We start from the raw sequence: 21,631 nt of genomic DNA, 5'->3' as shown, positions 1-21,631 counted from the left end.
CAGGTCTGCCTAAATTTAGATTTTAGGCTAGTAAGGGGCAATTTACAATCTTAGAAAAACGATCATTGTTGCAAAATGCAAAAGCAGGTCTTTTCACAGTCGTTGAGCGGAAATTCGAAAGAGAAATTTCAGTTTGCTGGGAACATTTTTCTTAACAAACTTATGTTAAAATATGAACAGTATCTAATGTGGAAAACCAGATCGGTTCATCTGAGTTATTTGATGTCTTCACGATAGTTACTCAGTTTAGTATAAAGATTCTTTTTTTTAAGACACGCCATGATACATTCTTTCAATCACTTCAAAGATGAGCCTGAGATTCATATTTCTGAAACGTTTACCCTAATAAAATCTATAACACTACCTTCACCAGCGATACTTACTGTACTCCGGGAACGAATACTCGATTTCAATCACCGCAGGTCCATCGCCGTGAGCCAGAATGTTGAATAAATGCTGATTGGTCAGACCGATCGTCGAAATGCCGTCGATCTGATGAATTCGATCGCCCGGTGCAAGTAGATCTGCCGCTGGTCCGTTGATGGATTCCACCACCGGTGGATAGGAGAGATCGATCCGTTCTGTGAAATGGTATGATAAAGTGTAAAACTATCTGGCAGTATATTTGGCAACACTTCTAATAATCAAATTCAATATGACAACTGTTTTTTATTTCAAATGTCACGACGTTTTCAGCTTTAGTTCCGAATACTTTCTGCACGGGACCGTTTCCATCATCCGGTTGTGGGATGTGGGATTCACCTACGTAAAAAAAAGTTTTACGATCGAAGATGTTTTGCGGTTCGCTTGCAAGATGATACTTCATCCGCTGGTCTAGAATTTTAATTGGATTGGTAGGAAACAAAACCTTTTTTATAGACCGAAAATTTCACATTCTATCAAAAAGGAAGATGATCTTAACTCAAATTGATGGCATCGTAAAACCAAATAAAATTCAACGACAACGCAAATGAAACTGGTCTGCACGGAAAACACTGGACTGGTTGTAAAAAATAGTATTCGGGGAAGTTGAAACCATTCTTTGAACGTTTGATTTTTTCTAATTTCTCAAGCTGTTTCCTTTGAATGTGAAAGAAATACCTTTCCGAAACCTACCTGACAGTACAATCCCCAGCGGTTGGCCCTGGTCACGTGGAATTGAGATCGTAGCGTAGGTGGTTCCCCGGTCCGCTGCCAATCCAGAGTCCTCGGACTGGGCCGGGCTCATGGCACGATCGATAGCTGCAATTAGAAAATCAGAAACACCTCATTAGCAATGCACTCAATCAACTTATTAAAGATGGCAAATATTCCGTTCAAACTTTAAATTGAATTAATTGGAACAACACCAGCTGTCACTGGTGCGTGACATTTGGTACAGATCTGTTTCTCTCTCTTCTAAAGCCGGAAAATGTGCAGCTGGGAAATTTCACGATCGGAAAACGTGTTGGAATTTCAGTTTGCCAACCAAATTTTCACGCTTGCGGTGTGCTGATGAATATATGTGTGAGTTTGTTTTGTTTTAGGGAACTCCATTTGTTTATGTTGCTTAGCAACAGTACGAAAGTGAGTAAAATTCATTCAACACTTCAGTGAAGCTAGTTTTAATGGATTCTTGTACGTCGCAAACTCCACGCAAATATTTCGTTTAGAATTCAGAATAACTAGTGTTGATATTCTGAGCTTGTATTATTCTCCAACGCATTACCTTATGATCTCCTCTAAAATCTATCCTGCTCAATCCTTTCACTGCGAGTAACGCACCTGTTCTCATGGGTATTTTCTAGCTTATTTATGCCCATTTAACTGGAGACGCATGGTACAGGGTGGCAAACATGTTTTATTCAATAGAAAATATACAGGTAGAATAACAGTGTCCATGAAAAATCATCGAATGTTTTGGATGGATTTGTAGAGAGAAAATAACAACGCCTTCCGAAAATGCGTGCCGATGTCACTGACGGAGTCATTTTAGTTTTCAAATATTTTTCTTATTCGTATTTTCCGTCTCATCGGTGAAGGCGCCTGAACCGTGTGGAGTCTACTTTGGAGTGCGTTCTTTTAGAGTCAATTAATATCCACCTGTGCAAAACAACAATAATTTCATTCCCTGCGATTCCAAAAGGCTAATTCACTATTGCGCACCAGCATAAATACTGTGAAAAGCATCATGTGTAATGGCATGTGGGAAGTTCACCTACCCACAGAGAAAATAAGAAAATGTCATCAATCTGGTGCAGTGCCGACGTCCGACTGCTGCCAGTCCTGCTAATGGAATTAATGGCATCATCGCATTCTTGAGCTTTTTTTCCCTGTTCACATTTTTTTCTACCGTGCCTTGTGTGTGACTAATCAAAGGATTTGCTTCGAGTGAATTGCATCCATTACGCAGCACGAGAAAGAGCAACGGTGGCCACAGCAGGCCACGCGTTTGTTTGCTCATCATAGTAGGCGCGCAATCGTTCGTACGCCTGCCGTCTGCCAAAGTAATCCGCTAGCTGGCGATGGTTGCTATAGCATCTTCAGAAACCTGCGACGCGAATAATACCGGTACGTTTAGTGATCGATAGTTCTGGAAAATGTTTCCCAACTTAAAAATTTTGCAATTTGGTTTAAAACAGCAGAAACTTTAATGGCGAAATAGAGAATGGCTCAATTAAATAAATAAACATTATGGTAAAAATTCAACATGATTTGAAAGTTTATAGTTTCCAAAACATCCAAAAATTAAATTTCTCAACAGGGGCCTACCAAGATGTGTTTTTTGTTTTTTTTTGCAATTTTCTCGAAATATCTAATATCATTTATAACGATTTATAAACAAACCCAATCGATAGACAGTTCGGGTGAATTGATTTAAAAAAAAAAAGGAAATCGTTCTGCCAACTAAACTATTCTGGAAGAGATGAAACACAACTCTGAAGGCAACATAATTCAACAGAACTCCGTGCATGTACAGAATTTACCCGTTCGGTTTGGTTTCACCAAATTCCCTTCTATCTTTCGCTGGCTCTTTTTACGCGGGGATACATTCCGCGTAGAAAAAAAAACGCGTAACTTCGGAAATACACGTAAAAAACCTCAAAACTAAAGATGCCAAATCTCTTAGAAATGCATGAAACATCCAGATCTGAGATCTGGTGCAATCTAAAAAAAATTTTTGTGATAATCGACTTTGGGACTTAGAGAACTTAAGGTGAAATGTAGCGGAATGCGAAAATCGCGTTTTTGATCAATTATTCAAAAACTAGACCGATTTTGGAAAAACCAAAAACACTTAAGTTTTCGAAATCAAATTTATCATAACTAAGTATTCTTAGAATTTTGAAATTTTGCTTTGCTGAGCCGTAATTGGTTTTTAAAATGTATAAACGGTTACTGTTCCGTTCCATGGGGATGATTTTAGAACTGAAAAGTAGTGTTTGTAGCAGAATTTCACAAAGAATCTGAAAATGCAATTCAAAATTATAAAATATTAACTAAAACAACCGAAATTTGAAAAAGTTTGCATAAACTTTTCCGCATTTTGTTTATTGCTTGCGCGCTGCTGTTTCGTATTGAGGTGGTGTGAGAAATGCACGGTTGGCACGGTGGCATTATATCGTGAGCAAAAATTACATATAAAATAATGACGCGAATTTATGCAGCATTGGGTTTTTTGTTGAAATAAAAACTAGTTGAATACAAGAAAATGGGTATTGTAAGAAATCGTTTATTTTCTAAGTAACTGTCATTTATAATGCTAATAATGTCCAATTCTGTTGAGTTCAATGCATTGATGTTGCTGAAGCAATAAAGCTTGGCTGTGTAATATCGTATAACAGGTATTATTTTAGATTGTAGGAATTTTTATAGCAAAACTATAACTTCATCATTGACAAGCTACTGAATGAAATGATTACAAGCCAAGTATTATCGTTCATTAACCTGTGATACAAACAATGTGATAAAAATTGAGAGTCAGCTTCGAGCCAGTCAGCATGGAAAACTTATTGGAATTCATTGGTTTTTCAATTATTATGAATAAAATGAATCAACGCTTGATTTTCCTTTCAAAATCGATTGAATAATAATGAATTACTGAATTACTTTATATTTAATTTCGTGCCCCAAATATGTGCTTGAGAAAAGATTCACTAAATAATTTTAACTGCATGGTAAGATGAACTCATGCGAATCAAGTAAATACTTTTACGTAAATTCTATTTCATCGGCGGGAAGGGCCTGGTGAACTACTGGCAAAGATATCGGAAATACTTGAATGTTCTCTTGTCTTCAATCGTTCTTTTGAAGAAGAATCCATGCTTGCTACTAAGCTCAGGCATATACATGGTTAGCAAGTTATTCAATACATATACATATAACCTCATGTTAGTCATTCATAATTACTCATGATTCATAGCTCTAGTGTAAGAGTAATCACTAACAATAACGATTGAATTAGCATATATTCATAGTGTGAAGGATTCAAAAATCCATTATGTCCAGTCTTTTTTATAAGCCAATATAACGAGAGGTAAACTCACTGCGCTCAATCATTGAAAAAAGTTCTTGTTTCTATGTGTCCGTTTTTCTTGGTATGCTTTGTGCGACGCACAGTGGTTCGAATCAATAAAAACGTGGACATAAATCAGTAGCTGCCAAACCGTTCTTTTAATGCATATAGTTGCTTTGAAGAAATTATTTACAAATATATACCGCGTAATTTGATCCTATCATTAATTGTTCATGGCCTACTTTGACAAAAAATGTAACCATAACTTTTTTTTCTGAAGGGATAGAAATTTTTTTTCTTCTACAAAGTTTTAGAACTATTAAAAATAATTTACTTTGTCAAATATACCAAAAGTCTAGGTCGCACCGTTCCGGATATACAAAGCGTTTTTATGGCAACCCCCTTAAAATCAGTTTTTTATTTATAACTTGTTTCGAGTTAGTTTTTTATGCATACTTTCTTTGGAATAATTGAAGAAATTAAAAAATCCCATATTTTTGTTGAAGGTAGTGCATAGGTTTCTTGTTTCCTGGCAAAATTATACAACATTTTACCTTTTTTTCACCTATCATAAAACCTTACACAGAAGCGAAATATGCAACTTTATGCAGCTGATTTTTACAAAATTTGTAGGAAAAGATGTGCCCAATATCATAAAAAAAAAATCTAAGTGGAACTCGGTGGAACTTTTTTTTAGGTCTTTTCAAAGTTAGTTTTAATTACTGAAATATGGCAACCCCCTTAAAACTAGTTTTCTAGTCATAACTTGTTTCGTGTTATTTTTTTATGCATACTTCGTTTGGATTAATTGTAGAAAATATAAAATTTCATAATTTTGTAGAAACTAATGCATAAGTTTATTCTTTTCTGGAAAACTTATGCATAATTTTACTTCTTACCTAGAAAACCTTGTGCCGAAGCGAAATATGCAACTTAATGCAGCAAACTTTTATAATACTTATAGGAGAACATGTACCTTATCCAATTTATTTTCCAATTAGAATATCTTGAGTACTCTTCGTGTGACTCATTTTCACTATGGCCATGCTGAAACCATAAATGGTTAAGAAACAGAGGGCGCACAGTGGTCCAAAACTGGAAAAAGACGGTCACAAGTCTGTACTTTTCACTGATTTTTAAGAGCTAACGTGTCTTCGAAGAAGTTTTACAAAATTATATAACGCTTCTTTTGAAAGTAGCACCTTAATTTTTGTTAAGGGGGTAATACCGATTTCGAAAAAAAATAATTTTGTTTTTGACAAAAAAATTTTTTTTTTCTATCTCATTTCAAAGAAAAAAACATTTCAAGTATTTTTGCTGAAGATATGAATAATATAAAAAAATATTTTTTGAGATATTCGCTTTATTTCAAAAACAGAATTTATCTCCATTACCTAAGTATCTACTTCAAAGTTAGCATTTAAATGAGTAACTTTTCCCAATACTTTTCACAACCTAATCAATCAACTAGGTAGTTAATGTTACCTAATAAATCATTACAATATGTCACTTAGTCGCATTGCATTCGATCAATCAGTATCAGTCACGCTATCGTCCGAGTTTTCCGTATCGCTAATTTCTTGTTCTGTTGTAAGTTCTAGCATATCAATTGTCAATTTCTTTCCAGTTTTGATAGGTTTGTAATAAACATTCGAAATCAGTAGGTCAGACGCTACTAGGAGTCGAAAAAAAATTTGTCATCGTTTTTTCACGCCTGTTTTTCCTCGTGCCCAAGTTTGGATTTTTTATTTGTTTATTAATTTTTAACTTTTTTCGTTCAATAAACTATAAAGGTTGTTTTATGGAATGGCTTATTTGAAACCTAAGAAAAAACCGTACATTCATGCCTTGGACGAATTTTTGTATCTTTGTTATATTTTACAGGCTGTTGAAAAAAGGCTTTGTGTGAAATACCCCATGGATTATTACTTTGTTACTTTTTACAATTGAATTTTTTGTTACTTTTTACAATTGACAATATTAGAATAAATCTAAGTGGAACTAGATGCAATTTTAGGCCTTTTCAAATTTAGTTTTAATTATTGAAAATCCGAAAAATTATCAAAACTTCAAAACATATTTCAAAAATGGAAAAATATTTTCTAGACAAAATATGATAAAGTATTGTTAAAGTACAAACCTTTACGAAGAGATTTCATGTTTAAATGTGTAAATAAATTGAGTTATCGCGAAGCAACACGATTTTTAAGACGAGATGTTTATCGGGCGACTGCAAAAGTGAGTTACAGAAATAGCAGACGCGTGACGCCCTCTGTTTCTTAACCATTCATGGTTTCAGCATGGCCATAGTGAAAATGAGTCACACGAAGAGTACTCAAGATATTCTCATTGGAAAATAAATTGGATAAGGTACATGTTCTCCTATAAGTATTATAAAAGTTTGCTGCATTAAGTTGCATATTTCGCTTCGGCACAAGGTTTTCTAGGTAAGAAGTAAAATTATGCATAAGTTTTCCAGAAAAGAATAAACTTATGCATTAGTTTCTACAAAATTATGAAATTTTATATTTTCTACAATTAATCCAAACGAAGTATGCATAAAAAAATAACACGAAACAAGTTATGACTAGAAAACTAGTTTTAAGGGGGTTGCCATATTTCAGTAATTAAAACTAACTTTGAAAAGACCTAAAAAAAAGTTCCACCGAGTTCCACTTAGATTTTTTTTTATGATATTGGGCACATCTTTTCCTACAAATTTTGTAAAAATCAGCTGCATAAAGTTGCATATTTCGCTTCTGTGTAAGGTTTTATGATAGGTAAAAAAAAGGTAAAATGTTGTATAACTTTGCCAGGAAACAAGAAACCTATGCACTACCTTCAACAAAAATATGGGATTTTTTATTTTCTTCAATTATTCAACTCTTTGACACTTATGGCATTTTTCATTGAAAAACACTGGTGGCGTGGACTGCTCTGATTTTGCACTTTCGAGCAGAAATGCAGTATTCAGGCGGTGTTTTATTGCCATTTCTGCTCGAAAGTGCAAAACCAGAGCAATCCACGCCACCAGTGTTTTTCAATGAAAAATGCCATAAGTGTCAAAGAGTTGACCTCAAAAGATATTTCGGGATTAGTTCAAAGTGAGACATGCCAGATCTGTTGAATACGTTCTAGACCGAGTAATAAGCGAAATAATAATATAATGGCTGTTAGTACCATTCCCCCATAGAGACTACAGAATGGAAAAGGGTTTTGTTAACAATGACCGAAACATTTTTATCAAACTCCAATGAATGATCCGAAAAATACAAAATAATAATGAAGAATTACGGCATTAAATCTGATACAACACTACCAAGATTGAAAAAATACAAAAAGCTGACGCATTGTTATTATTATTATTACTATTATTATTATTATTATTATTATTATTATTATTATTATTATTATTATTATTATTATTATTATTATTATTATTATTATTATTATTATTACTGTTGTTTTTATTTAGTGTACGACACATTAGCTTCGAACCATTATTCCTTTTTCGTGGACAAGATACGAGAGTGTCAGAGCGAACTATTGAATAATTTTAATCAAACCAGCTCATTGCCCATCTCAGGTAGTGAGAAAGCAAATAATTCAGTATAGGGGAAGTGGGGGTAGGCCCGTTACTGACTGACTGTTTCACTAAATAACCTTTTTCCAATTCAATTAACAGCACAAAGTATTTCTATATTACGGATTTTCAACACTTCAATATTCATGGAACTCACTGTAAGTTTTTAATTGACAAGTAAAAAAAAAATTACAGAAATAGCATCGGCACGGTAAAAACGGATGTAATTTTTCTGAGCAAAAATTTTAGCGTTAGCGTTTAATCAGCTGGAATTTTTGCCTACTCTGTTGCCTTCAAATATAGATTACAAGAATGGTGAATTTGAACAGAAACGTGATAATGATTAAGTGTTTGTTATTTCAAATGCTATGAGCTTCAAGACTATAACTCTAAAGATTTTGACAATAACTATTTTTCGTCGCCCGCTAATATTTGCACAAATGCTACATGCCGTTCACTTCAGGGATGCCAGGTTGAACTTTTTAAGTCAGTTTTAAGAAGTTTAGGCTATCAAACTGCTTCCAAGGCAGGGGATAAAGTCGCTTTTTGGGAGAGCAATATTGAAAGTCAAATACTCTAAAGATGTAAATTCAAAAGTGTCTATGGGGCATTCCACGCAAAATCAGCCACCCAAAAATTTTTTTTTCGTCTAACTATTTTTTTTTTCGATAAAGAACTCGAAAATATTCGACACGTATTTTTTTATTTCAATATGGTACGTGAAATTTTCGAGATATGATTTTTTGAAATTTCGCGTTTTCAAAAAAGAGCCTTTTTTTCAACAGCCTATACTGTAAAATCTGATAAAGATACAAAAATTCGTCCAAGACATGAAATGTGCGTCTTTTCCTTAGCTTTCAAATAAGCGATTTCATGAAACAACCTTTAAAGTTAATATAATGAAAAAAGTAAATAATTAATAGGATATAAATGAACTTTAAATTAATTAAATTAAATAATTAATAAAGAAATAAAAAATTCAAAACGTGGGCAAAAATTTTTTTTGTTGAAAAAAGAAGCCTTTGGGGTTTGACTCAACCTTTGCAAAGTTTCAGAGTGGAAAGATCAAATCTTTCGGAGCAGTGAATTTTTCAATCACGACCCGCACGCGCGGAGCGTACTGCAGCGCAATTCGCTCGGATACGGGCTTAACTTGTCGACACATGTCGCGCCACAGATCGAATCCTAAATTTGCCAGTTTATTGTAAGCAACGTTTCAGGCAGAAAGCGAGTAAAATTGGGACAAAGGATTTACATGAGTATTTAAATAATGGTGACGTGAAGTTTTTGCACAGTTGCAATTTTTCTATGATTTGGTTATTCTGGTTTACAAAAACTCAACACTTCAAACGTGTCCTGGGAGGAGAAAACTCATTTTCAATTGCTTGTCTCCGTGCGGCTCAACGATTGTGTTCCAGAAATAGTTTTACATTTTTCGAAACGATTTTTAAGAAATTTCTTTGCTTTTACATAATTTTCCGAACATTTATATATGACTGAAATATTGGGTAGAGAAGATGCTCGTACAATTCATTCGCGGTCGAAATTTGACAATCATTGATCATTTGTAAATTTGCGCGACGTGTCATTCTTTTGATAGTTCCTCCAGCACCGTCGCATGACCCTTTTCCATGAGCTGTGGCGTGAAAATTCCACTGTGCAAAACGATGAAAATCATACTCGTTATTAAATATATTCGCAAAGTGGTTTACATTTTTGAATTGCTGAGAAGTGCCGCCGTTATTCAGAAAACTGTGAGTTCAGTGATAATTCTGCAAACGTGGCATCACTGGTTTTCATATTCTAGGCTTAAGAAGACCGCTATGGTGTTTGATTTATTCGATGGTCTTGATTAAGACTGTAGGCTTCCAACAGATGCCACGGACCTAGCCGTGTAAGCTGGAGTCTACAACAACTAAATCTTACCTAGGAAGCAGTATTTCGTGGAAAGTGCAACCGAGGCGTAATTGTGAGTCTAAAACACTCGAAATATACTAGTTTCAGAAAACAGGGGCTTTAAATTTGAGTTGATCGTCAGTCTTACCCCCAATGGGTAGCGGTTTTAGCCGCACTGGTTAAAGAATCTCAATTTTAAACAATTTTTTTTGTTGAAGCCCTTTACGTATATTGTTAAAATATACTTAAATCAATACATGGCATTGATGGAATTGTAATTCCAGATCTCTGATAAAAAAATAACCCATGATACCCCCACTTCTCCTATAATGCGTCTCGTGAAAGGACACTTCCAAATTGGTAAGCTTCTCGGAACGTGGATGACCCAGGTCGATGATTATTCTCAATTATTCCAAAAATATCGATAGAGACATGGTTCAATTTAAAAGATGTTTAAAATAAACAAAGATGAAACAATTTGCGGGATCATCAATAGAAGATGTGCACAAAACAAATGCTTTTGTGTAATTTACTGTAACTTATCGATTGAGTGTAGTAAAAATCTGGTAATGTTTATTAACTTTTGTATTCAGTGAGTATCTAACAGAAATATATACTACAAAATGCCATTATCATATTTTGTAAAACAGGCATATTTTTGAAAAAAAATCTTATTTTTCAAAATCATAAATCATCTCCTCTGGTTTATTATCAAAATAGTTTTGGTTTAGAGCAAATCTCCATTGCTTAGAGCAGATCTTGAATTTTAAGCTCGGTTATTTAATTTAAAGTGCTAAACGCACCACTAGGCATAGTGCAATGTTTAAAAGTTTGAATGCTAAATCTCGGATATAGATTCAACTCTCAGATTGTTTCCAAATTGAAATGTTAAGTAATCTTCGAAAACATTTGAAATCTTGTTACTGTCAGCAGTTTTCTGGAATATAAACATATAACTATTATATTCTCACAACAATTTAATACTAGTTTTTTGTGCTTCATCGAGAATGTAATTATGTAATGCATGAAAGGAAAAACGAAAAATTTGCAATTTCGTTTATAAATGTAGATTATTTATTTACGAGACATTAACACTTTCCTAAATATTGCCATCGTTGTCACAAGACGCATTCCAAATCGCATCGGTGCATAAGTTTCAGCTTTTACAACTGACATCCCCGTTGGAATCAATTGAATTGAGCGATAGACTTGACACCCGAAACATCAGCACATCATTACTAGTTATAATTTTGTGTAAACGGCTGGAAAGTAAACAAACTTTGCCTGACTGCCTGCCAGTGGAACTCAATTAGACTGTTTGAATGTGAGGAAAACGAAGCGCATCCGAGCCGGTTCACTACTCTGAAGAAGGCCGCGCTGTGCGTCTCAAATTGTTTTTATGTTATTGAAATTTGAATGGAAACTGATCATGGAACGTAAGATTTTCCTCGCATTGTTTTGTTTATTTTCGTGGCCTACCTAGATAACCATAGGAATATGCCAATCGCTAGCCGGTATGACAAATGTTGCATTTTGGCCACAGCTTGCTTGGATCTTGATTTTCACGTTCATTATGTTCATAACAGTGTCGTTCACCTCATAACCTCGAGCTCACTAAAAATACGACGCTGCGCGTGTTCTAACTTTAATCCCTTAAGACCCTGTTCTCATCATCGTTGCATCTACATCGCCCATCTCCAGCACATTTTGTTGACACCCAGCCGAAACGATGACGTACACTTCAATAAAGAATACCCCAACATGAATTTTCATTCCATAATTAGAACGGACGGCATCCTCCTCATGCCAACATCAGTTAGACATCCTGCGCAGCTATAAAACTGAAGGAAATCCGTGTCGTAGATTATGTGGTTCCGGTTTTCACATCCAAAAGGCACAGCCGATAGGCAAGTAGAGCATTTTACTGAAACTTCCTTTTTTTTAATTCACCAAAGAAAATATTAGGATCAATTGAAGCCCTGACAACCCGCTTGCGATTCGTTCAATGCCAACTAGGATGTGCCTGACGTCGGGATCCGGTTCGATGAAGAACAACATTTGTGTCCCATTAAATCACTTAACAATTATGTATAATAAAAAGTGGGGAGAATGCCGCAGACTCGAAGCAACGAATCTTGCTTGCACAACATCAGCAGGCGGAATTAAAGAGAAGTCTTTAACTTTACTTCGTCCCTTCCTGCGATCGTTTGACGGAGATAAACAAAAGTCAACCATCAAATACCGTGTTTTTGTATGGAATTGCAACAATAATAGCATTTCAAACAATAACACTGTCGGTCACGCTTCTGTTCGGTTTAAAGGAAATTGTTGGACTCGAATAAAATGGAAATTTTGAAAATACAAACCAATTCCATAGGTAGTAAACTCAGGCTTAGGACGGAACGGATGAAACCAAAGTATTTAGTCGTTAACCATCTTTAATTTTACCGAAGTGCATTCGTAAACAACTGCGGCTGCTTGTCTGAGTGAGTGGGGAAACCCTTTTTCCAAAATTATCATAAATCATATGCATTGGGGAATCTTCAGGGCGAACAGTTTCTTTTACGATGTGCCTTTTCTTTTCGTCTTTTTTTTCTTCCGTCGGTTTGCATTTGACTACCATTCCACTTTTCGGTTTTCGTAATGAAACGGAATCTCTGTCACCAGACTGTCGCCGCCGTACCGTGATTCCGTTTATGTACCACAGCAGCAGCTCTATTCTTGGCTTTCAACTGGAAATTTTAGAATTTTGTCCATGTCTCATTCCGGCACTCAGTCTAATTTATAGACATTTTCCATTGAATAATTGTACAATCGTAGGATTTTTATTGTTATTTCCCGAATTGGAATTTAGCCGTCGGAGCACATTCCACCTTCCATGGGAACGCTCGGTATTTGTTGATCCATCAATCAGCAGGCCTCTCCACGCGTTGCCTTCAACTCAGTTTTCATTGGAATAAAAAGTAATAATTTTTTTTTCGTCAGCAATGATAATTGTGTCATCAAGAGGCATCTCTTCGGCTGTAATGATCCATAACAATAAACTGACTGACGTTTATTGACTACCAACTGAACTGGGGCGAATGACTTTCCAGACTGAGCTGTTGCCAAGATGTTGCTGCTGCTGCTATAACCTTCTTTATATTTTCCATATTTGGCAAATTTCCATATACGCATCAAAGCTTCCCATTGAGACAGCATAGACATTGGGCGCCACCGAGGGCCAGGCGAAGTAGGCGACGATAGATTTAACAACTACCCGCTGTACAACTGCATTTGCTTCCACGATCAGACGGAGTAAAATATGTCACATCGAAGTTGGCTGTGCCGTACCACAGAATATCGAATGAAGTAATCGTTCTTTGAGATGTTTTTGCCTTTCTCATATAGAAAGGTTATGCAATCACTTGAAAAACCGACCAGTGAAAATTGGCCCGGAGGGCCAAGTGTCATATACCATTCGACTCAGTTCATCGAGCTGAGCAATGTCTGTGTGTGTGTATGTATGTGTGTGTGTGTGTATGTGTCAAATAATCTCACTAGGTTTTCTCGGAGATGGCTGAACCGATTTTGACAAACTTAGATTCAAATGAAAGGTCTCGTTGTCCCATACGGAATTCCTGAATTTCATCCGGATCCGACTTCCGGTTCCGGAATTATAGGGTAAAGTGTGTTCAATATTGTACACCATCACTTAAACCGGTGAAACAAAACAACGTAAAAATTTTTCTAAACTGGTCTCAAAACTACACAAATCGATAGTCATTATCAGTAGGCAACTAAACAAACCGATTCCGGCTATCCTGGTTCCCGGTATCCGGTTCCGGAAGTACCAGAAATAGTGGTCATATATACCAAAATGGATCTCACTCACTTTTCTCAGCGCTGGTTTGACCGATTTCCACAAACTTAGATTCAAATGAAAGGTCTTTTGGTCCCATACGGAATTCCTGAATTTCATCCGGATCCGACTTCCGGTTCCGGAATTATAGGGTAAAGTGTGTTCAATATTGTACACCGTCACTTAAACCGGCGAAGCAAAAAACGTGAAAATTTTTCTAAACTGGTCTCAAAACTACACAAATCGATAGTCATTATCAGTAGGCAACTAAACAAACCGATTCCGGCTATCCTGGTTCCCGGTATCCAGTTCCGGAAGTACCAGAAACAGTGGTCATATATACCAAAATGGATCTCACTCACTTTTCTCAACGATGGTTTGACCGATTTCCACAAGCTTAGATTCAAATGAAAGGTCTTCCGGTCTCATACAGAATTTCTGAATTTTATCCGGATCCGACTTCCGAATCCTGAGTTATAGGGTGCGTACTAGAAGAGTTTGTGTGTCATGTTAGTTGGTGGCAGTACGAACCGACTTCGATTATACCGGTTCTCGGGTTCCGGTGCCGGAAGTGTCGTTCTCTTAAGGATGGCTTACGCAATCAAAGCACTGTTTTATTCTGTATGTTATGCATAAACAATCACTTGGTTTCTTTCAAAAATCGAAGAGAAATTTTTTTATTAGAATACCACAATATTGTATGTACATGAGAAAGGCATCATTACACCACTAGGTGGATTAAAACAGGTTTTTTCTTTGACGTACTTTTTCGTTACATGGTAAGTTTCTTATCGCCATAAGCGGTCATAAAAGTATGATACACTTTCTTCCCTTTCGGGCAGTACTGAGCAGCAAAAGTGTAATGAACTTTTCAACAACTTATGTTTGATGAACATGAAGAAGCTGGACGGAACGAAAGAATGCTAATGTATTAGTCATTGATTAAATTAGAAAAGGTTAACAAATTCAAATCGTATCCAAATGTATGATTTTTTTAGTTATTGATTTAGTTGTTAGGTAATTTGAATTTTATCCCTAGTCATAATTAAAGCACAACGTTATCAATGTAAACCAGTTCATCCAGACCCAGAACCAGACACAATTCATCATTCATCGGCAAGGACAACAGAAACAATAAGAAACACAGTATAGTGAACAATTAGACGATACCGAAAAGAGCAAACCTAACGAACGATAGACAATAGGGCGAAAAAGTAGAATAGGTGTTGACTTTAAGCAATACCGCATTCGAACTTCCCTTCAAAAGCTCAAACGTTGCTTAACGGGCGAATACATCTGGTAGTAAAATAAGTGTATTGGCTTTAGCTAAATACTCTCAAGTCTATTTTACGCGAAGGATGCGCATAAAAACCGCATAACTTCGGAAATGCGCATAAAAAATCGCGTCATTTTGGTTTAAAATTGGCTTAAAAATCCGACTAAAGAAGATAATTGTTGTTGCCAGATGTCTTGAAAATTCATGAAACGTCGAGATCTGACGTTGTTGATAATTCCAAAAACGATTTTGCCCCCACATGTCTTATCTCGACGTTTTGTGCATTTCCAAGACATAGCGAGAAAACCGCAGACCTTGAAAATTCGCATTGAAAAAATCTGCATAACTTTGAAAATTTGCATAAACAAATCGCATACAGCAAACACTCATAAAAAGAGACTTGAGGGTATTGTAAATTGGAGACTGGAGTCTGGTGACTAGAGATTAGAGAATGGGAACTGGAGACTGGAAACTGGAGACTAGAGACTGGAGATTTCAAACTAGAGATTGCGGACTGGTAGCGGAATACTGAAAACTGGAGATTGGAAATAGGAAATTGAAGACTGGAGACTGATGACTCGGAACTGGAAATTAAAACCAGGAAATGGAGTCTGATATCTGGAGACCAGACATTGGAGACTGGAGACTGAAGACTGGAGATTGCATACTAGAGATTGGAGACTACAGACTGAAGACTCGATACTGGAGACTATAATTGGAGACTGGAATCTAGAGATTAGAGTCTGGAGACTGGAGTCTGGAGTCTGGAGACTGAAGTCTGGAGACTGGAGTCTGGAGACTGAAGTCTGGAGACTGAAGTCTGGAGACTGGAGTCTGGAGAATGGAGACTGGGGACTGAGGACTGGATATTGCAAACTGAAGACTGGAAATAGGAAATTGCAGATTAGATACTGGACACTAGAACTGAAGACTGAAGAGTGGAGATTGAACACTAAAGATTGAAGACTGGAGATTGAAGAGTAGAACTGGAGACTGGAATCTAGAGACTAGAGTCTGGAGACTGGAGTCTAGCGACGGGATTCTAGAGACTGGAGACTGGAGACTGAAGTCTGGAGACTGGAAATTGAAGACTGGGAACAGAAGACTGGAGACTGGAAATAGGAAATTGGAGACTGGAGACTAAACACTCGGTACTTCAAACTAGAACTGGAGACTGTAATCTAGATACTGGAGTCTGGAGACTGGGAACTGAAGACTGGAGGTTGCAGACTAGAGATTGGAGACTACAGACTGAAGACTCGATACTGGAGACTAGAATTGGAGACTGGAATCTAGAGATTAGAGTCTGGAGACTGGATTCTAAAGTCTGGAGACTGAAGTCTGGAGACTGGAGTCTGGAGTATGGAGACTGGGGACTGAGAACTCATATTGCAAACTAAAGACTGGAAATAGGAAATTGCAGACTGAAGACCAGATACTGGACACTAGAACTGGAGACTGAAGAGTGGAGATTGAACACTAAAGATTGGAGACTGGAGACTGAAGACTAGAACTGGAGACTGGAATCTAGAGACTAGGGTCTGGAGACTGGAGTCTAGCGACGGGAGTCTAGAGACTGGAGACTGAAGTCTAGAGACAGGAAATTGAAGAGTGGGAACAGAAGACTGGAGACTGGAAATAGGAAATAAGAGACTGGAGACTAAAGACACGGTACTAGAAACTAGAACTGGAGACTGTAATCTAGAGACTGGAGTCTGGAGACTGGGAACTGAAAACTGGAGATTGAAGACTAGAGATTGGAGACTACAGACTGAAGACTGGATACTGGTGAATAGAACTGGAGATTGGAATCTGGAGACTGGAGACTGGAGACTGGAGACTGAAGTCTGGAGACTGGAAATTGAAGACTGTAAACTGAATACTCGATACTGGAGACTAGAACTGGAGATTGGAATCTAGAGACCAGGGTCTGGAGACTGGAGTCTAGCGACGGGAGTCTAGAGACTGGAGACTGGAAATAGGAAATTGGAGACTGGAGACTAAAGACTCGGTACTTCAAACTAGAACTGGAACTGTAATCTAGAGACTGGAGTCTGGAGACTGGGAACTGAAGACTGGAGATTGAAGACTAGAGACTGAAGACTCGATACTGGTGAATAGAACTGGAGACTGGAATCTGGAGACTACAGTCAGGAGTCTGGAGACTGGAGACTGGAGTCTGAAGTCTAAAGACTGGAGTGTGGAGACTGGAGTTTTTAGACTGGAGTCTGGAGACTGGGGACTGAGGACTGAAGATTGAAGACTGGAAATAGGCAATTGGAGACTGAAGACTAGATACTGGACACTAAAACTTGAGACTGGAAATTGGAGACTAGGGATTGTAGAGTGGGGATTGCAGACTAATCATTGCAGACTGGAGCATGAAGACTCGAATCTGGAAATTGGAGACTGGGGACTGGAGACTGACGGCTGAAATATCCGAAAAAGAAATTTTTTTCATGCCAAAAGCTTGCATGAAACGTCAAGATTTAGTGTCATCCCTGAAAAAAAAATTTTTTGAAAAAGCACCTTTCTGGCATTTTGGGAAGTTTTGAGGTTTTCAAAACCGATTTTTTTTAATGAAAAAAGTTTTAGAATTGCATGAAACGTCAAGGTTTGATGTTATCTTAAAAACAAAATTCTTTATCTGAAAAATCTCGACTCTGGGACTCCGAAAAATATTGATGTTTGTGAAATCGAAAATTTGTTATGCCAAATTGCTCGTGGAGATCTGGAGTTATTTAAAAGAAAAACTTCATGTAATTCTAAGACATTCGACAAAAAGAAAATCGATTCTGAGAATCTCAAAATTTTTCTGACTTTCGGAAAAAAAAGATTTTTGAAAACAAAATTTTCAGGTCGCAATTTTAAGACTTTGGGATATCAAAACAAAGTTTTCGATTTAAAGAAATTTCATGAGAAACCTTCCCCAAATAACCCCCCCCCCCTGGGGTTAATTTTTCATCGGAATTTTTTAAACTTTGATGATTTAGCTCAAATTTGGCATACTTTCTTTTACACACTACCAGAAACACAAAGAAAACAGTGGATTGAACGATCGCAACAATATTATTATTCTGAACACAACACAATGCTATTGAAATTAAAATCCAAACCAATAAGAATGTAATGTACATGAATTATTTCTGAGTATTTGGAACGTAGGGTAATTTAATGGTTCGTTTTTCACGTCTTCATAAACGGATTTTGACGAAGACGCATTTTGACGAAGACGCATTATTATTAGCGGATCTTACACGAGAATTATTATCGTCATTTTTAAGGACAACTAAAGTAAAGACATTCCAAACGTAACGTGTATGGAGAATTCATCATTACTTACCCTTACACGCTCATTAAAAATTACACTACTTTTTTAGAAATGACACTTTTAATGATCGTAAAAGGGCCGCTATTGAAATTAAATTTTTTTGTGGAAAATTTGTACATCGTATCAAGTTTTTGATTTCAAATACTTTGCTGCATTTTAATTACTTTGCTGCATTTTAATTGTTGAAAGCATACTGGATTCCTTAAATATTTACAATGTCGTTGATGACTAATTAAAATTTAGTTATTTACACAAAAATTGTTACTTGCAAGAGATTCTTTCCATCGAAAAGGAAGAAGGAAGATTTTTTCTACCGGTATCTTTTGCACGGCATACTTTCGTTTCGCATGAGATTAAAGGAAGAAAGCTATACCTTCTTATGTGATGTTCGACATATGCACAATGATTACCAGTTCCAAACAGATCCCCAGTGCATGGGAGGTCTCGGAGCTGTGACGGGAGCCGCCAGAACAAACCGAAAATCCTTCTACTTTTCGGTGCATAACCCATTTGCGGTAGTTCAACCGTCACTAGAGTATAACCGTGCATCACCCGCATCATCATTCAAGTACGCCATCATTGCTCCCTTGGGGTACCGTCAGAGTGCATCTAATTTGCAAGCGGACGACGCCAGAAACAAATCGCATGCCACGGTGTGGGTAAACAGAACTGCTTTTTCGGCCCGGCCACAAACGTGTGTGGAGGAGGCCGCTCTTCACCGTATAAATGAGCTATCTGTTGCAACGTGCTTTTCTGGGCACTATAAAAAAGATGACTCATGTCAATGATGTACTTTTTGCTTTCATGCGGGTTTCGATTTCAAACACACACACGCAAAAAAAACTTTGGCGGCTAGATCACAGGCCCCAGAGGTCTTGATTTGTTCCGACCTGAATTAGATCTCTTGGAAAACTGTCGCACCGCAACTGCAGCCGTCGCCTGCTATAAAACATTTTCATTAGTCGTTTAGCCGTTGTGATTGTATCGCGTTGCTTAAAGAAACAGACGATCAAGAGAAGAGTCGCAGTAGCCTTTGAACGTTATATCCTCCAATTTCCCCTACTGAAACGACGTTGCCATCTTGGATGGCAGTGCGATGGGACGCCATTAGATTGTGTGAAACTAAACTAATTTGAGCTTCTGAACTTCAGAACGCATGCACAGCGGGTCACAAAACAATAGTTTTAATTGGATTAGAGTGTTAACAGATTTATGTCTCACTTGCTTTTTGATGTTGTTTATTATTGTTCGGCCTAATGTGACAAAACTTCTTTCACGCTCCCGCGACGCCTGATTGATGATGTGCGTAAGGTCTAGCTGAACCACGAGGCGGCATAGTCCAATGCAGAGCGAAGGTAAAATCACGGACTCGACCGACTTCAGGTTTATCTGCGAAATTTTGCGATTGTCAACGTACAACTTGCAGAAAACAGTCATTTCCAATATCGGATGGCGGCATTCAGCCTCGCGGTGTGCATAATTTCAAAACCTGTGAGTGACAGTTGGCGAGATGCCTCCTATTGCCGTGCCTTTCTTCACTTTCCACCCATCTAACGCTTCTAGCAGACATGGGTTCATTTTTCAAAGTGATTCGTCGCAGTTGTACGTTGCCACGGCGACGGTGGCGGCGGCGACATAGACAACAACAATAACAACGGGATATAACTTTGCTTTTGAGAAGTCTGTTGCCTTAAATTACACGCTCACTAAAAGCAACGAGCGTGACTTGTTCTCTGCGGGACCAGAGACTGTCAACCATTCGACCGTACAAATTTTCCACGTAAGGCACAAATTCAAATGTTCAATCCACTATAGAGATTTACCAAAACAATTTAAAGAGCGAAACCCCGACCCCCCCTGGGTTCCATAAATAATTGAAAATGATCGATGACCAAACTGCTCCCGTCGACAGGAACGCGTCTGATAAATACTGCATCACGTGCAGTCAATTAAAGTGACGCGTCGTCCCAGTGTCAGCTGTTAACATAAGAACATACACAAAAATTGAAATACGACAGAGCTTGTTCCGCGTTTCGGCTGAAATGACGAATGTGAGTTCAACAAGTACCGTGAAGGGTTAAATTGTCGGACTGACAACAGAAACATCTGTGTTTGGTCTCAGGCGTAGCAGGCTTCGATTATCTTTTTGAATTCCTCCAAAAAAGACAGTGCTTGCAAGAAAACCAAGCCGACTACTGCGATTATGATAATTGCAATATTATGCTCTGAACTCGAAACATTTAGCAACTGTACTGAAATTCAAGTTACTTCATTATTCTCAACGAATCTAGTATGTGACAATTTTGAAACCGATGCGCTAATTAGACATAACGCTCATAACGCTGAAGTGCCTATTCCTAACACGTTTTCAAATTATTTACGGACTCCAAACGAGGAAAAGCACATACAGACGAAAGTTTTTATTTTTTTTTTGGTTCTCTTCGTTCATCCAGACCATTTGAACTCAGTTGAATGCGTAATTCGTATTGGATAAATGAACAAACGCCGAAACCAAATCTACGCCGCCCTGATGAGATATAAATTACTTAACGCTCTGACAGCCTTCAAGTTAGTTTGTTGTGGAACGAACTTGACATATGTTTACTTTTCATAAACAGGCAACTTCAACTTTCATTGAGATTTTGACTAAGGAGTTTAAAGTCATAGATAAAGATCACTTGGAAGTCAAGTTGTTACGATACGATGTTTTTGTTTAAATTGTTTGGTATTATTAAACTTTGAATGAGTGAATTCTACCTTTGATTTTAACATCGCTCTTGATACAACTACATAGTTTCCTTGATTTATGTTGAACTGTCAATTTGCGTAAGCAGTTTAATATGTGCTGCTGACGCACCGATGAGACGTAGACGAAACGTAAAGGAATATTTCGACTGTATTCAAAAAGCAACAATGCAGCTTGGCGATGTGGTTTAAGATTTGGTAAGTTGATGAGCTCAATCCTCAATCTCAATATCAATCAATTTGCTTTATACAATAAATTGTCCATTATTAGTCAACATAAAACTAGTTACAGTTACTTAATTAGGTTGCATGAAGAAACTACCAGCTTTTCAGTTCACTGCAGCCATTAGGGTCTGTGCAAACTTTTCTTAACCGATTTAGCTATTTTTGTTGAAAATTTTCGATTATTTTTATAGTTGTAGCTTGTTGTTTATATTGAGAGAGTTCCTCTAGAGATACCAATA

General features: G+C 37.1%; 1 protein-coding gene across 6 annotated transcripts in view; it reads right to left on the bottom strand.

The window, feature by feature from the left end:
• Positions 1-21,631, bottom strand: part of LOC131426648 (glutamate receptor-interacting protein 1) — a 55,542-nt gene that overhangs the window by 15,464 nt on the left and 18,447 nt on the right. For all 6 annotated transcript variants that reach the window (XM_058589517.1, XM_058589518.1, XM_058589515.1 and 3 more), the window contains exons 3-4: positions 1,117-1,242; positions 384-581 (exon numbers count right to left, since the gene is read on the bottom strand). In XM_058589517.1, the coding sequence (XP_058445500.1) occupies positions 384-581; positions 1,117-1,242 (324 nt within the window). The remainder of the gene's footprint in view (positions 1-383; positions 582-1,116; positions 1,243-21,631) is intronic.

This window comes from Malaya genurostris, chromosome 1 (assembly GCF_030247185.1).
Source record: "Malaya genurostris strain Urasoe2022 chromosome 1, Malgen_1.1, whole genome shotgun sequence".
NCBI classification, from domain to species: domain Eukaryota; kingdom Metazoa; phylum Arthropoda; class Insecta; order Diptera; family Culicidae; genus Malaya; species Malaya genurostris.
The sequence above is the reverse complement of the archived record's forward strand: the minus strand, read 5'-3'. Positions and strand labels throughout refer to the sequence as shown.